The sequence below is a fragment of the Larus michahellis genome, chromosome 13, assembly GCF_964199755.1.
Source record: "Larus michahellis chromosome 13, bLarMic1.1, whole genome shotgun sequence".
NCBI classification, from domain to species: domain Eukaryota; kingdom Metazoa; phylum Chordata; class Aves; order Charadriiformes; family Laridae; genus Larus; species Larus michahellis.
Window position 1 is genome coordinate 6,999,584 of NC_133908.1, and position 17,047 is coordinate 7,016,630.

A 17,047-nucleotide genomic window follows, 5' to 3' on the forward strand; every position below is an offset into this window, starting at 1 on the left:
CCCCCTTCCTGGAAGTGGGGGTGGGAAGAGGGATGCGGTCGCACTGGAGGAATGTGCGAAATAGGGTGAAGAAAAAAAAGCTGCTTAGAAGCACATCGCATCCCGGCAGCTCCTCGCTGCTACGTCTCTTTTTTTAATTTTGATTTTATTTAAACACGCCCAGTCTTTCCCCCCCCCCCCCCCAACCCCCTCTCCATGAATCCGTACGGAGAGCCCCGCGGCGATGGGTAACGACCAGCTCCAGCCTCCCCGCTGCATCCCGCACCCGCCCGGAGCGAGGGGCGCGACCGCCCCCGAAAAGAGACCGGGGCTAGGGCGGGAGGGGTAGGGAGACGGCAGCAAACAGCGCGGCCGGAAAAATCAAACCACCTCGTCGGCTGAAAGACACACACACACATACACACAAAAAAAGAAGAAACACACAAAAAACCGCACGCACACAACCATCGCACCGGGCGGAAAACGCGGCGACTTCCTTCTCTCGTCTGACCGCAAAGCCGCCGAGCCCCCGGCTGAAAGACGCGTCCCCCGCCGAGGAGCGGGCCGGGAGGGGGCTCAGAAGCGCCCCGGGGGGGGTGGGGGGTGTCCCCGCCGTACTTACCCCGCGGCGCGCAGACCATGGCGAACCCCGCCGGCGAGCCGGACCCCCCGGGACGATCCAGCGGAGCAGAGCCGCTCGGGGCCCCCCCGCCCGGCCCGGCGGTGCCCCGGGGGTCCCGCCGGCCCCCGCCGCCCGCTCCTTCTCCTTTGCTCTTTCGGGGGGTGCGGGCAGCGCGTCTCTTCTCCTTTCTTTTTTCTCCCTTTTCACCCCTTATTTAGGTTTTTTGTGTTTTGTTATTTTTTTTTTCCTCCCCCCTGGCCGAAGCCGAGGCTCAAAGTTCGCGGCCCCCCCGCCCGCTCAGCCGCCGCTCAGACGGCGCTACGGGTCCATCACCCGCGGGGCCGCGGCGGGGCGAAAAGCACGCGAGGGGGCGAAAAGCTCACGGACGCACCAAAAAAAAAAAAAAAAAAAAAAAAAGAAAAAATCCCCAAAAGGCAAAAAAACAGCAAAAGGAAGCGACCCGGGCGGCTCCGGCCGGCATCCGCGGAGGGCGCGGGGGAAGGCTCAGCCCCGCAGGCAGCCCCAGCCCGGCCCCATCCAGGGGCTGCCCCCGGCGGCCGATTTCTTTCTCTCTTTCTTTTTGTGGTTCACGCCTCGGTAGCCATTATTCCCAAACATGGACGAGGAGGAGCCGCGCCGCAGCCCCGCTTCGCTCCGCTCCGCGCCACCGGTGCCGCTCCTCGGGCGCTCCGCGGCGCGACTGCTCCGCGCCGCCGCCGCCCCCCGCCCCGCGCCCGCCCGCCGCCAGCCCAGACCAATCCAGCCACGAGACGGCGAGCCCCGCCGACCGCGCGCCCGCGCGCGCCCCGCCCCGCCCCGCCGGGGAGGCAGCGGCCGGCGGGAGCGCGCTTCGGGAGCGCGCGGGCGGGTGTGAGTGTGTGTGTGAGCGAGTGTGTGTGTGATTGTGCACGTGTGTTTGTGTGGGCGCGAGTGTGTGTGAGAGCATGTGCACGTGTGCGTGGGGTGTGTGTGCGCGCCTGGGTTTGTGCATGTGAGAGTGTGTGTGTGCACGGGTGGGTGTGTGGGGGGGTGTCTGAGTGGGCGTGGGGCGGTGTGTATGCACGTACAGCCTGTGTGTGCACTGCCCGTGTCCCCGTGCACGGTTTGGGTGTGCACTGTGTGCCCAAACCCACAACCATGGGACGCGTTTGTGCATGGCCGATGTGTCCACAGTGTGCACAGGTGTGCATGAGCTGCGCGTGCGATCTGTGCGTGTGTGTGCTCTGTGCATGTGTGTGATCTGCGTGTGTGTGCGGTCTGTGCGTGTGTGGTGTGCAGCGTTGTGCAGTCTGTGCATCGCCTGTGTCTGTGTGCGTGGCCCGTGTGTGCACAGTGTGTGCCTGTGTGCACGGCATCTACATGCATGCGCAGTCTGTATCAGGGTGTGCGGCCACAGTGGGCATCCACGGTGTACGGTGGGGGGGGGGGGGGGGGGGGCGTGTGTGTTGTGTACCTGGTGGTGTGTGCTCTGTGTGGATACACACACAGCCAGAGAGCGCACGGAGCATGTGTTAATGCACGCACCTCCTCCCCCACCCTGCTCTTTCAATGGGCCGAGGCCACACTCCTTTCCCTCTGCTTTCCATGTCAGCCACAGCCTGCCGTGTCCCTGCCATGTCCCTGCGATGCGCCCAGACCCCCGGGGGATTTGGATCCGGGTGGGGGGAGAAAAGGAAACGTTTAATCGTGATTAACCTTCACATTGCAAAACAGTTGTTAGTAGGTGTATTTAAAATATAATTACTCTTGCCATGATTCATAGGTGCTTTAATAAATGGTTAATCAATGCCCCCAGGGGCCGGGGATCCACGCTGCCGACACGCCTGGCTACTGCCCGCCGCAGGAAACACAACTTGGGGAGGGGTCAGCCCCTGCCCTCCCCGTACCCCTCCCCAGTCCACAGCCCCCTGCGCTCCCCGGCATCCGGACGCCGTGCTCTGCGCCCCCACCCACGGCTCTGCGCCTTCAGGGTGTCCCCACGGGCCGGCACTGTGGCTGCCTCCCAGGCAGGGAAGGGAACAGGCCGAGCACAGCCCGCAGCTGGCCCAGAGAAACGGCCTGACAGTCTTCAGGGAGAAAGGCAGTAAACATCTGTATACTATTAAATCCATTAGATGTGTTCATTATTTTATATTGATTGGTATATCACTACACAAAGTTAATATATTATGATTATTAGTATATTGTTAAATCATTAAATACGACAGCAGACGCAATAAATAATTTTCAGGGGATCTCCGCTGACATTTAGAAATTGATGGGTATGTTTTTCCTTTTGCATCCTGGCTGACTGCAGGACTGCAGCGACGCTCCGGCTGCTCCGACTGATCTCCTTCCCCTGCTCTCCTTTGCAAGCAACGGCAGCGGAAAGAGCCTGCTCCGCCATGCCCAAGTTTGCATTTTAAAAGATGAAGCTGAATTAATACAAGCCCCAAAGAAACCTGTTGGACAAGGATGTTCAAACCACTTGCACGGAACGGGGAGCCACAAGAAGGATTTACACCGGAGGCCGTATCTTGCTGCTGCTCAGGGAGAACACCCTCTTGCAATACCAACAGGATTTTTGGGTGAAAACGCAGGGATGGAGCTGCCTGCCGCTGCCACCCCGCCTCCTGCAGGCACCCATCCCAGCCAGCTCTCCTGACCGCAGAGCGCGGGAGCAAAAGCATCCCCAAACCCTCAGCCCAGACTCCAGGTCACCGGGGTGCGGGGATTTATGGCACAGCTCCTCATGAAACAGCAGATGTTGGAGAGCGCACACATCTGTATCTTTACAGCAGGGGAGCTGGATGCCAATCAGGGTTAATTCGGGATAAATTTACAAGAGCGCACAGCATGACCCAAGGTACCTCTTTATTGGCCTACTACAGGCCTGCTAAATACATTGGCCGACTACTACACATTAAAGCCACATGAGCCTGTATGTTCAAAATGAATTTTACAGGAAGACACAGGGATAGAAAAAGGAGGAGAGCCTGTGTCACAAATGACATCCAGATGTGAAAACACTGTAAATACAAACATCAAAAGGCTCACCCCTCCACATTCTGCAAAGACAACACTGGAGAAAGGACTTGCTGCATTTAAACAAATATTCTCGGCAAGGAAGCCGAGGAGCCTGCTGTCCCTGGTGCACAGCAAACCCCCACGGATCGGAGCGGGAATGAGCCATTTGTCAAGGCAAATATGCAGCAAATACTATGCCATCCTCTAGACGGTCCAACCTTGCATCGGGGGCAATGAAACGGGTTGGAAGGGGAGGTGTTTTCCTAAGACGACCAAAAGTTTAAATCTAATAACTCAAAGCTGAAAACCACACTCCAAAAAGCATGTGATTATTTAGATAAAGCCTCCAGAGCTATGACATACTTCTTAGTACAATCGATATCATTCAGGGACGGCTCTTAAGCCTTGCCAGTTGCATGAAATAACTAACTAAAGAGGTGCCTTTTAAAGCCTTGGTATTTGCCGCAGTGAAGATACGACTGGAGCGATGCCCTAGACAATCTGGGATACTGGGTAAACCACTCACTAACTCTCTTTTAAGGAGACATGGCAAATGAAAGGCCATTCCCCTGGAAGGTCTCTGAAGAGCCTGAAATCTCCACTCGCATGGACCTACGGAGGAGGATGAACCAGCGGTGAGCTACTGTGAGCGAAGGACAAGTGTTGCCAGAGCCAAGGACTCATCCCATCCATCACCTGTCACACTGTCCCTTTCGCTTCTTGCTTCCTTCCAACCGCAGCCTGCCACAACGGGGGACAAAGCTGGCTTGAAGCGAGACAGCAGAAACCTAAAGTAGTGTCAATGGCAGCGGAAACCACTTAACGCCCTTCCAGAAAGGCAGGGGATTGATGGGTAAGTGGTGCACACAGGGTGCAATCTCAGATACTTATTTAGTGTTCTTGGTTCAGCCCTTGAACATGCAAACCAAGATGACAACATCGGGTGTTACTTGCTTGAACTCTCCTCTCGGAGCAGCGTGGTCAGGTGTCGGGCTGGTGCAACGTGAAAGCGAAGCTTAGATAGGGTGTACTCTTGTTTTCTCATCTTTTCAAGATGCTATCCGACCACCAACACCCTACAGGCAGCTGGAGCAGACCACACGAGGGATCGTGTACCGAGCTTGCGGTGCTGAAGGTGCTGGGGTGTCAGGGTGTGGGGACAGTGTAAGTGCTCGCAGAGAGATGAGATGAGATGAGATGAGATGAGATGGGCTGTGGCTATCATTTTTACTCAGGTCTAACTCAAGGCTGCAGGATCACAGCCATCCGCTCTACCAGCGATATCTGTCCCAAGCGGAGAGCCCTCCCTCGAGACATGACTCCATCAGACTAGACTGGTGCCTGAAGAGAGTGCGGAGGACTCTTCTCACCCCCCAAGCCAGACCACGCTTCTTATTTTGGAGCTAAAAGCTTCAAGCAGTTTGAGACTGGCAGTGCTGACAATAGGAGGAGAAAGCACTTAACCATCACGTTGCATAAAGATGTCATGAGGAAATCAGGATTTTACAGCAGAGAGAGTAGAAAAACACTCAGGAAGAGCTTGGATAAACTCAGGGCTAGATTCAATAAGAGACGCCAGCCGCCTCCTGCACTGCGGGCCCCCACCTGGGCTTCTGCTGCGAGGCAGCCGGAGAGAAGTTTTATTGAATCTTTTATTGAATCTGTCTCTAGGCTGGTAGCTGCACTAGGTACCCTCACCAGGGCCTAAAATAGAAATGAAGTGACACAGGAATTTGCAGTGAAACTGTTAAAATATGCTCTGATTTGCTTTAAAAGAACGTGTGCGCGGGAGAGGGAGTGCGGCAGGGACATCGTGGCGTGCCAGGCTGCTGCCGGGCACCTGAAGCTGCCGAGAGCCCCGGCGTCCCTGGCTGCAGATGGTGCATGAGCTCGACTGCAGCTCTCCATCCCTGGGTTTGGTGGTGAGTGACGCACAGCCCCACTCCCAGGCCTGAAAACATATGCGCCGCAAAACTCTTTAGCCATTGGAGTATCGCATTACATACAAAATCTATAGCTGCTCAAGAGCTTAATATTGACATGCAATTTTCACTCGTTGAAGAGAAAAGGGAGGGGAAGCCTGAAACTGTCTAAACAAAAGAATGTTTTTTTCCACTGCACTTTCAAATGTTCATAAACCAAACAGAATACAGTTAGAGACGGCCCTTCGCCTCGGGGCATCCAAGGCTATGGCTCCAATTAAAGAGAACAAGGATACAGGAGGTGGTACCTCCAGTCTGATTGCTCTCGCCTGGGGCAGCTAAGCCTCATGAATAAACACTGTTGACTCTAACTCTCAACAAAACAATTACACATTTGTTTTTAGAATACATTTTCTTAGCCTTTCCACTTGCAATTTTTGCTACTATAAACTAGCCAGGACAAGAATAAATACCTTTGTGATTCTCTAAACATCCTTGTAATTGCAGTGCTTCACTCATGAATGTGTATTTCAACAGAAGAAAAGATCCCAAGTGATATGAAGAAATGTTTCTTTGAAGTAACCTTTCAGAATTAGATGCAAAATATTTACAGCTAATTATTATTACAAGAACTCCTGTACGCACTGCCAGCTACAGGAGTGAAAACCTTATGCACAAATCCAGTTACCTTTGAAGAACGCAAACAGAAGGAGATGGGCAAGACTTGCGTTCAGGACTCCTGCCAAGCGTGGTCCCCAGGGTGGTGCAGCCCCCAGGGCCGCCTGTCTCCCCACGGGCCTGTCATCCCCCCAACACTTCCCTCCCAGCACCCCCCCTGCAGTCAGCCTGCAAATAGGACCGCAAAGGGATGGTGCTGAGAGAGGACGGGGTGCTTCTACACCTCAGAAGTGCCTCCTCAGCTACCTCCTGGATGCAAATGAACGGAGTGGCAGGCTTTCTCTCATTGGGGAAAGTCTAAATGGAACAGGCAGTGGATGAATCCAAGCGAAAGCGGGTGCGTAAGTTCCTCCCACCCCAAGCGCTCCGCTGTTACAGCAGCCAAACCCCAGAGCTTTTGTAAGACAGAAGAAGAGACGATAGCCCCGGCTGGCCCTTACAGGCTCAGGTTTCTCAGAAAGATGGGTGCAGAAGTAAAGCAGAACTCTGGTTTCCTTCTGAGGAGAGCAATGGAAGGAGAACAATTTACTCAACTTTCTAAGGACTTTTCCCAGAAAGCCAACCTATAGCTGCAAAGCTGAACAGCTGAGCACCAACCACCATTTCAGAATACCAAGCCTTAAACTGCAGTTTCTCTGCTTAGCACAAAAGGTTTTGGCCAATACACTTTTTTTCTTAGAAATGCTTCCTAACTGGATTATTACCCTCCTTCTCACTGTTAGTGTAAGGATGAGAGAATACAGAATGGGAATGTCACAGAGAGGCTATTTCCTGGACAGGAGACATGTGGGCTGTGAATTTGGGAGCGACTACACAATACGTTAACGATACTTGTTCTACGTTCCAAGTCAGAAGACAAGCGATGCTGCCTGCTCATATACGTTATTTATATATTGTGTTAAGCAACAACGTGCAAATGAGCTGAAGTACAAAATATCAGACACGGCAAGATGTTTCAGTGCAGCACTACACAGCACAACAAAGATAAGTGACTCTCCGTATGGGGCCCTGTATCCTAGGAGTGTTTATACTTGATTGTATAATTGGGACCGCAGCCAGCTCATCCGAAAATATACAGCATGAGTATGGTTAGGCATTGCATCTGTAACATATACAACTTTAGATGTCAAAGCATCTTTGTTTGAAGTCAACAGCAATAAAAACTGCATTTGTACGAGAGCTTAGCATGTGGGAATACATATTGCTAAACCAGGATGTTAACACATGGCCCTCCTCAGTTTGCTGCTGCCAAAAGTATGCCTTTCAAAATTGGGATGAGCATGCCAATGATCTGCAGGATATTTTAAAACTTGGAGGAATCTACAGCAATCATCTGCTATTGGAGAAATCTCTTTTTCAGCAAATTTACCTTTACTAGAAATGGGCATAACTCCTTCTACTTTGAAATATTTGGGTTCTTCACATATACGGACGCTATGCGTAAAAAGGATGTTTCCGTCATGTTTCATTTTGCAGAACCTTTGCTTTGTCACTTTGTGACCAATTATTCACTTATCTAAGTGAAACTTTCAAATGTACACAAACTTTCAAATGTACACAAACCGATCTTTTTAAGGTCACTATCTTGATATTATTTCATTAAGGCACGCAGAAATTATATCAGAACTGTGTTAAGCTTACGGGATTTCTCTGAATTCCCTTTCTGGATATTAATCTTTAAACAAATATTATGATTGTATTCCAAAGGCTTGAATGGGCTGATGATTTTGAAAGTGCTACTTTGGCATCGTTGTACAGCTCCATTCTTTTATGTATGTTTTGTTAAAACACAAAGAAGGTCTATTTGTGAAAAGCCAGTCTTAAATCTATAGTTTGTGAAGCCATAATTTGTGGTTGCAATTGTGGTTAATTTAACAAAGAAAGCCTTTTGGTTCACAGTGCACCATACTTACTATTTTTCATAAACTATCAGAGCAAAAAAACCCCTTCAACATGTCAGATATATGATGATCCAGCAATGTTGCAATTTTCCAACTCCTATTTTGTGGTATACCATATTATATGCACAGGAATGCTACATCATTTATTCTGGAGCACAGCCCTATAATTATTGCTGGCAAACTACTAATTACATACCGCCATCAAATCTAACAATTTTCCCAATAAAAAAAAAATAACTACTTTCGGGTGGAATATAGCAAATACAGCCATGAGTGCACGCATGTTTTTATTTTAACACGCATGCCATACGGTACTGATCCTCCACTCACATATACATCACCTAAAATATCTGTACCGACAACGGCATTCCGCAAGCTTTGCGTTACGGTACAATGCCGTGGGGCACGAGAGGTCCCAGCCCTGAACTCTGGTTCTGAACCGCTGTCTCCCCCATCTGAGAGCCAACCTCTCGGCTCATGCGTTTTTTTGGCTTGGTCTAATTAAGATTCAGGCCCTGCAACAAAAAGGGGGTTCAGATCTTGAATTCCTCAAATTCCGGGATTGTTGTGTTTGGAATTTTGGCAGTGGTTCATCTTTAGAAGCTACAATATGGATCTTTTTTAGTGTCCCCTGCCGAGAGCAATGGTTAGCACTGCGGAGAAAGCCTGTCAGCTGGTCAGAAACCTGCTTCTCTGCATCCCGAGGAATTCTAAGAGCCACGGCAAATTTCAACGCAGAACCGCACAGTTTTGAGTCACTTCTGGGAAAAAAAGGAGGGATTGTGGGGAAGAGGGAGCATGCAACAATAATTCCTCAAAGGTAATGCCCTACATACACTGACTTCTCCAGAAATCGGACAGCTTGGAGCAGCTCCACCGTTCCCTTGCAGTGCGGGAGGAGCACGGGCAGAAAAGCAGCAGATGCATATTGAAATCTGTGAAGGCTTCTACTCGAGGCTGTCCATGTCTAACACATTCGGGTGATTTACTGCACGCCTGTCCTGTGCCCGAGCTGCCCGTGGCCTGGCAGGGCACCATGTGAGGAACAGCACTGCAGTCTGCCAGGGAAAACATGGGGTGAAATGGGAGCCGCGGCGCTGCAGGGAGCCAATTATGGATTTGAGGCTTTGGGCTGCTTGCTCGCAGCATCTGCCCGAGTGGCTGCGGGCTCCTGTGCTCGCGGCCGGCGGCAGGATTACCTGCAGGGCGGTGGACGATGCCAGCAGAGCTCAGCAGCGTGCTGGGGCGCAGGGCAGATGGGGCTTGGGGCTGCAGGAGCCGCTTTCCCCCAGCAGCATGTACGGCCCTGGAGGACATCCCTACTGCTCCGGGTTGCTCCAGCAGCGCAGGGCAGGGGGGAGAAGCCCAAACCAGCATCAGCTCCTACGCATCGTTTTTCTTCATTCACAGAACCCCGTCCTGGCTTGGTGGGGGGGCTATTTCGACAGGCAGAAGAAAGGGAACAGCGGTGCCGATGCCACCCTGATATGACGTCCCCTGGTCTCCACTCTCCCGAGCATGTGTTTGTGACTTGGCAATGAAAACATCTGCAAGACTCACTGCCTTTTAAAAGCATGACACAGAGCGTAGGTATGCGAGACAATTTTCTTAATCTTTCTCAATTTTTTCCTATTTCAAAACGGCAGTTAAAATTGATTGAGGAGCAAACCCCTTTCCTGCTTGTTTGAAGGTATGGAGCAATGTAAGGAGCTTGTTGCACACTTTGATAATAAGGTGTGAAATGAAGCAGCCAGGGGCGCTCGTGAAGGAGGTCAGAAAAATCCCACTGGAGTACAGTAACCTCAGCACCTCCGTGGCAGCACAGGGCACATGCTGCCAGCACAAAGCGGCACATGGCTGCAAAATCTGGCGCAGTTCTGGTAGAGCATGGACTACTTGCTTAAGTTTCTGGCATCTACTCCTCAGTGTCCTTAGCAGCTTCAACAAGAAGAAAGCATGCTTTGCATGCCAAGCAAGCTGGCTGATCTTAGTCACGGCCCTGGTCAAACACAAGGAGTTGCTTGACAAGAAAGAACTGCAACTAAAACCATTAAAAAATGTTAACAGAACTCACAGCTCGCAAGTTTAGTGTTGTATCTGAAGCCTGATGGTCTTGGGGAACTACCCTCAACATTAATCTCAGCAGGGGTTCTCAGGCACCCAAACTCCTTGTCCTCTTTATATCTCTGTTCTTATTTATTTTGCAACTACAGAAATGGTCTGGGTTAAAAAAGAAACAAAAGTGACAGGTATAAGACTCAGCTCATATGGATAACTCTGGAAAAAGAGATTTTCTTCTCTGAGTCTACTTTCTGGTTTGCTGCTATCAGTCGAGGATTAGTCAGCTAACATGGCATCTCTGTTGACATACGTTTTCTCCCCACAGCTAAGACAGCTTAACTACTTTATACACCAGAATATGCAACGGTTAACCAGATACTTTCAAAGCAGAAAAGTATCTCCTACTTGTTAATTTATAATTCTGCTTTTAGTATTGAATTGGAATCCACAGACAAAGAAATAAGCACCCAAACCCCTCTTGCCTGTAAAACACACTCACATGAAAAGCTTGAATTATAGTTAGATAAATAAATGAACAGAAGAAGATACTTGGCCAGTCTTGCAAGCACACAGAATCCATTCAAAATCTTGCATATGTTTTCTTCTTCAGCATATACACATTACAAGGATTAAACAGAAAGGGAAACTTACAGCTTTAGACCCACTTTGCGTCTCAATGCCAACTGCAGCGCTATCTCCTCTGTAAGGATTACCAAGGCTACACCCCCATGCAGCTGTCAGTCCCTGCGGGCTGTAATTCAGCGATCCTGCTCTCACTCTATCCATCACATTTACACAAATCCCCAAGGTGGACTGCCTTCTAAATGTCTTTACCTTGTGCATTATCCTGGGGCTTAACAATCCAATATTGGTGCAGCCAAGGATAATTACTCTCCATTGATGATAAAACACCCTGAATCCTGTCAGGCATGGCAATTTGCATCTTACAGTGTTGAGGATCAATAGATACAACAAAGGAGTGAAACCTGATTAGATACTGCTGCCTCTCAATGGAAAGGGAAGAGCTGATTGTTTTGCAGCGTTGAAGTCCTGGTTAAAAGGGGAACGGAGGTTTCCCATTACAACACAGTCCCCAAACCTGCTGTTCACCTGAAAACTGCTGCAGGGAGTCCGAGACTTCAGGAGAAAGTAGGTGAACAGGCAACCAGCTCTTACAGACAACTGCTAACGACGGAGTGTTATTTACTTGTGCCAGCGTGGCTTGTACAGTATCACCATAACCCAAGAGAATGCAGCAGACGTGAATTGTCTGGAGCTCTGAGAGGTTCTACTTTTTCTCCGGTTTTATAGATCTACAGTATAAAGAGGTCAAGTAACTAGTTCACAATCACACGCTGCTTCACTATCGTGCCTGGAAGTCAGCTAGTGGCTCTCTGAATCCATCTATTTCTGAAGCATCCTCTATGAGCGTGGGCACAGCAAAGAGCTCCTGCCCTGCCGAGGCAGCAGAAATGTCATATATATTTAAAATAAGGGACTGCAGGATTTTTTCAACCACAACTAACCAGGTAAGCAGATGTATGAAGGTGGAGGTGGAATAAAGAATTATCCCAACCCATTTGATGGTCTTCTAACATTAATCTAACACTGAATCTGATCGAAGATAAGAAGAGCAGTGGGTGAACTTCGGTTCCCACATTTAATCTAGAGAGACATCACAAGCTTCCGCCTCTTCAAGTCTTTATTTGGAGGCCAGTAACACATTGACAGAAAACCATGGTTTGGCTGACAGCACTGCTGGGCTTCAGGCAGGGAATGTGTTCCCGTTTGGACGTGATTCTCCACCGCTGACACTCCCTGGGCTCAGCTGTGCCCATCTCCCACAGCACACCCAGATTAGTGATATCAAAGCTCAGCCCTGGGCTGCAGACCAAGAGCTCCCAGAATGGATGTAGCTAAACTGTGTTAAATCTGGATTTTTATTGGGTTTCTGGTGGCAGAACTACATTAAGCAGGGATTGCATCTTTCCATGCTCTTGCCAGACTGAAAGAAATGCAGACTTTTCTTCCAGGGAAATTAGTGAGGAAAAAGCTGAATTTGGGGGATTCCCAAGCATGTGAAGGACACTTTTAAAAAAGCCCCAAAACACGAATGATGCAGAAAATAAAACAACATCAAGAAAAGAGCTGGGCGCGTCTTTTCAGAATGTGCACTCTGAGCCTGATGAGGAAGGGCTCAAAGCAAGAGAGGAGGAAAGCAGAGTAAGAGAAAAACTCTTCAGAAACCAGCTGGGAATAGTCTGTTCTTATCAAAACACGTTGCTGACACAGACCTGTCACGAAGCCAACATCTGCTCCCAACTCGCGGAGTCAGTCCGAGGCATGCTGAGTGTCTACTGCACTCAGACACAGGAACACCAAGAGTTGACTTGGCACGTTGGACATAAACGAGAAGAGCTTCTGAAAGCACCAGTGAGCTCAAAGGGAAGAAAACTTGCTCCTTTGATGGAAAAGCTTTTTATTTTGACCTACAGGGAAACTTGCAGATTTTCTCTGTAGAAAGGAGTCTCTTCCAACATGAGAAATGGAAAAAAGAGCCTGATTCTGGACCTCTAACACATATGGAAGTGTCTACTAAAGCCAACAGGGGGGCTGCATATGGCAAGCCTGAAAAACTGAGGCTCATTAACATTAAAGCATGGGATTATCACCATTTTACAGTCACAAGGATCTGTCTCTTTCATCCTGATGGCTGCTTAGTGTCAGTTGATTCAGGTGCCCCATATAAACTCCCAAGAGTAAATTTCGTATTGGTGAGAAAAAACAACCCCGCATTTAAAATCCCTTGTCTCCTTCACTGACGCAGTAGAGTAGAAGCATGCTTTCTCACCCTCGCCTCCCATCACCTGAAATCTATCCTAGAACGATTACCTTAAAGGCTTTCACTCCCTTTGCCTGCTTCAATCCCCAGCATTTTTGGGGTACCGGAGCAGATTTTCAAACAGTCTGAGACACCACAACTATAGGAGAGATGGCAACTATCCCACCTAGCGTGAGACACCAAACAATATCTGTTGGATTCTCCCACAGCCATCCAGCTCCTGGCACCGCCTCTGCCTCTGCAGCGGCACTCCGAATCTACCCTGCGTCGTGGGAACCCATCACTCATCATGAAGAAAGGGACGTTATTACGGCCTTCCATCTGTCAGTACAAAGTGAAACGTAACTTTGTATTGGGCTCTCCACTTTGCACTCAGGCATGGAAGATTTAGAGCTTGCTGTTCTCTATTTGAAATGGGAAATTGGAGTGGAGTTGCTGAGTCATGAGAACAGGGGCCAGCATCGCCTGCCGTTTCTCCCTGGGGAAAACCACTAATCCCCTCCGATGCACCTGGGTGCAATTGATTCCTCAGGATTCCCGCACACTCACACCACCTCAGACTGTCAGAGGTGCATTGATTTGTTCGGCAGTGGAGAACAAAATGGATATAATGGAGGTGATTTTTAAGGTGATGATTGCTATGGGTGGGTGAAGATAAAACTGTATTAAGTAAGCAGCCATTAGAACTTAAAACTGAGCAGCTCAGCCGTCCGCTCCTGCCCTCTGAAAGGAGGATGATAACAGTGTCACATGCATCTCACACAGGTGAGCAGGAGCGTAATGAATTCACAGGGTGTAATAAACCTGGTGGAAACTGGCTGAAAATAGACTTGTGGTAACAATGCATCCTCTTGCAACGCAGTGCACTCAAGGACATTGTCCTCATCAAAATGACATTATGTATGGCGGAAGAAAACAGAAGGGGAGCATAAATGTAGGGACCTCATAAACAGCCACGACCAAGTCCCGGACAAGAGCATCCTATTAAAGGCAATGATGCTGAACCCTTGAAAACAAATGCAAATTAGCAAAACTGCTAGTCAGAGTTTGCCAGGAAAGCTTCTGGTCATCGTTAACTGTTCTGCACAATTGGAAGGGAGAGGAAAAAGGTCAGGATAAAGACCTATTTCCCTATCATTTCATCACATTACTCTTCATATAAGCACCCTGCTGACCAGCCTTCTCCCAGAACTTCGCAGCGATTAGCACCATGCTGTTTCTTACTGTGAATTCGAACAAGAGTAGCACAAAGCTATCAGCAGGGACTTCAGTGATCAGAAACCGCTCAGCCAATTTTCACTATCATTTTTTCTATGTCAAACAAATGCCTATTGTCACCGGGCCTGCTCCTGTGGCACGTTGAGAGCTTCTGCAAATTGCAGAGACCCCTGTCTCTGATTTTAAATCCCTAAAACATCAGCTCTCACCTTATAGACTAACAGATGAGCAAAGGACAGGGAGCCAGGAGCCACTGGTGGTAATTCTGGCTATTGATGTGCAGCACAACTATCTTGGGTACCCTGCTCCTGCCTCAACCTTCCTGCCTGCAGAATAGGGATGGAAAATAGCAGTATCTCCCCTGCCATGAGGCAAAGGGAACCTAAGGTTTTTTTAAGACGCAAAATGCTAGTCGCTAGTATGCAAACTGCAGGTCTTGGCACTGGAATTAGAAGTAGCAAAACTACACAAGCTACTGTTGCAGTCACCAAATGTAACTGCAACAGAGACTTCACCCTTAAAAAAAAAAAAGGGCGGGTGGGATTTTATTCATCTGTTTCATAGAAAGGTTTCACTTCACATGCAAAACAAACACTGTGCCACTACCAACAAGTTTTCTCCTTGAACAGAAACCTAGTCTGCCTGCAGCCCTGGCTGACCCCGCAGTGAAGGCATGATCCTGTACTTATGAGATCACCATTGGCTGCGATGGAAATGTCACACGTCGATGTGATGTCATCATTCAGCCCGATGACTCTGGCGGAGATGGAAAGAGAAACAGATGGGCTGTGAGGTGTATAATGCTGATTTAATGTCATTAATGCTATTTGATAATTAACGGAGGTGTTTGAGGCCTTACAGGAAAACAAGGGAAAGAGAAATGGATTTGGACAAAGACAGGATGTATTTTAGAGCTTCCTCCAGCCTGCAGATTTCTTTTCAACACCACATATATTGCATTTTTCCTTAAAGCAGCCTCTGTAGGGGCCAGAGCATTGTATACCAAGAAGAATGGTCAAACACAGTTTTAATGTATCTAGTAAGGCAGAGTGCAATACTTATATATATATCAGAACGAGCAATGTGCCAAAGTGCCTGATGATAAGGAAGAAATGTGTCCTCGATCAAGAAAAACCAGTTTAATGCGCACGCTGGGAGCAGAGTATTACACAGATACCGCTTTCTCCTGGCCATGTGAATTTAAGGAACCCCTGCTGGTAACTGAGATTCTTTGCAGACAATCAGACCAGAAGCAAAACGTTATAAATTCTTAAGGTACTGTATGATGTGAGATACATCCTCACATTTTATACAAAACCAAGAAGGGAAAGATACCATGTAAGCATCTGAACTCCCGTACAACAAATGCCATTTCAAGCATCATTTATTATGCTGCCTTTCACAGACTTTTACAATCCTCAATATGGTTAGCAATTCCAGCTGACTCGTAAGGCGGTTTTAAAATTCATCACTGAAAAGAATGTTTATCTCTGTGTTTTCTCCAGTTCGGGAGTAAAATTAGACTCTTAAAAACCTGGGGATGGTGTGTCTTTAATTTTGTTTAGAACAGAAAATAACTGCGATATGAAAGGTTTAATGAGGTTAGAAATCTAAAAGGAAATGGAGTGGGAATAGATTATCAAGAGAAATAAAGCCAACCGCTGGAGAGTACACTAATATTAAATATTAGGTTTCTAAACCAAATATATATAATCCATTTAGGGACTTAATGGTGGTTCTCAGAAGCACATTTATCTACAGCTTATGGTTCAACAACCAATATTATAACTCCATTTGTCATTGTTAGGCGAGGGGAATGGATGCCAGGGAGGCGAGGGTCAGCAGATGAGGAGGAGCTCGGAGGAGACTCAGCCACCGCGCGTTACAGACGGCACGTGGAGGGGAAGAGCTCACCTGCAGATTCCCGGCTCCACACTGAAGATCTGTTGGCTGCCCCGAAAATGTTTTCTTACGAAAATACTCCTTTTTTTTCATTTTCCTCACGAAGAACAAAGGAAACATGCTCAAGCGGGGATTTGCCTTAAATTAGGCTTTATACCCATTTTTCATTCAGCAAGATACTTATACGTGTGCCTAACTAAACGTGGGATTACGCACTTGATTAAAATTAGCGACATGCTTAAACTACTTGATGAATTGGGTCATTAGATACCTAAGTCAATATGAGATAAGGAGCTCTGGAAATCAAGACAAATTGAAAACTCAAAAATGGATTTTGGTACTTAGCTTTTGGCACCTACATTAACAAATCTACCGAATAGGCAAAGATTTAACTAAATCTCTTGATATTAACACTTAAAACGAGATCCCTGCTTTGGAAACACCTGCTTGCTTTCTGGCTCTCCCGGGACCCTGGGGCAGCGAGACGACCAGCTGCGGGACAGCTCTGCCCTCTGCAACTCCACTCGTCTTCAAGTAGCCCCTGAAGCTGCAGAAAAAACTTCCACAATGAAGAGATAAGAGACTAGGAGATGGAATATTTAAGAAAAAGCTATGGAAAGATGCATGGGTTTTCCCACTTCCATTTTAGAAAAAGCCAAAAGAGCCCCATGTGGAGATACCAGCTACCTGCCAACACGAACGGAGAGCCACTGGATGAATGACGATTCCTTATCGCTTTTACCACAGATGCCCAGTTAACCCTTCTGTACCACCATAAAAGCAGGGTGAGGTGTATAAGCAGAAGTAATTTTTTTTATTACACTAAATAGTCCGATAAAACACAAAATGCCAAATGCACCGATCCTTCCTGGAGAAGCCTCTGCAGTGGCCTTTTTGTAAGGGCTGTGTGCCAGAA

At 48.3% G+C, this 17,047-nt stretch overlaps 1 protein-coding gene across 23 annotated transcripts in view; it reads right to left on the reverse strand.

Moving 5' to 3' along the window:
- Positions 1-17,047, reverse strand: part of FBRSL1 (fibrosin like 1) — a 544,864-nt gene that overhangs the window by 107,789 nt on the left and 420,028 nt on the right. The window contains exon 1 of one of the 23 annotated variants that reach the window (XM_074606389.1): positions 602-1,384. The exons of the other annotated variants lie outside the window; for them this stretch is intronic. Coding sequence (XP_074462490.1) covers positions 602-620 — 19 coding nt within the window. The 5' untranslated portion in view covers positions 621-1,384. Of the gene's footprint in view, positions 1-601; positions 1,385-17,047 lie in introns of those variants that run through there. 23 annotated transcript variants of the gene reach the window in all.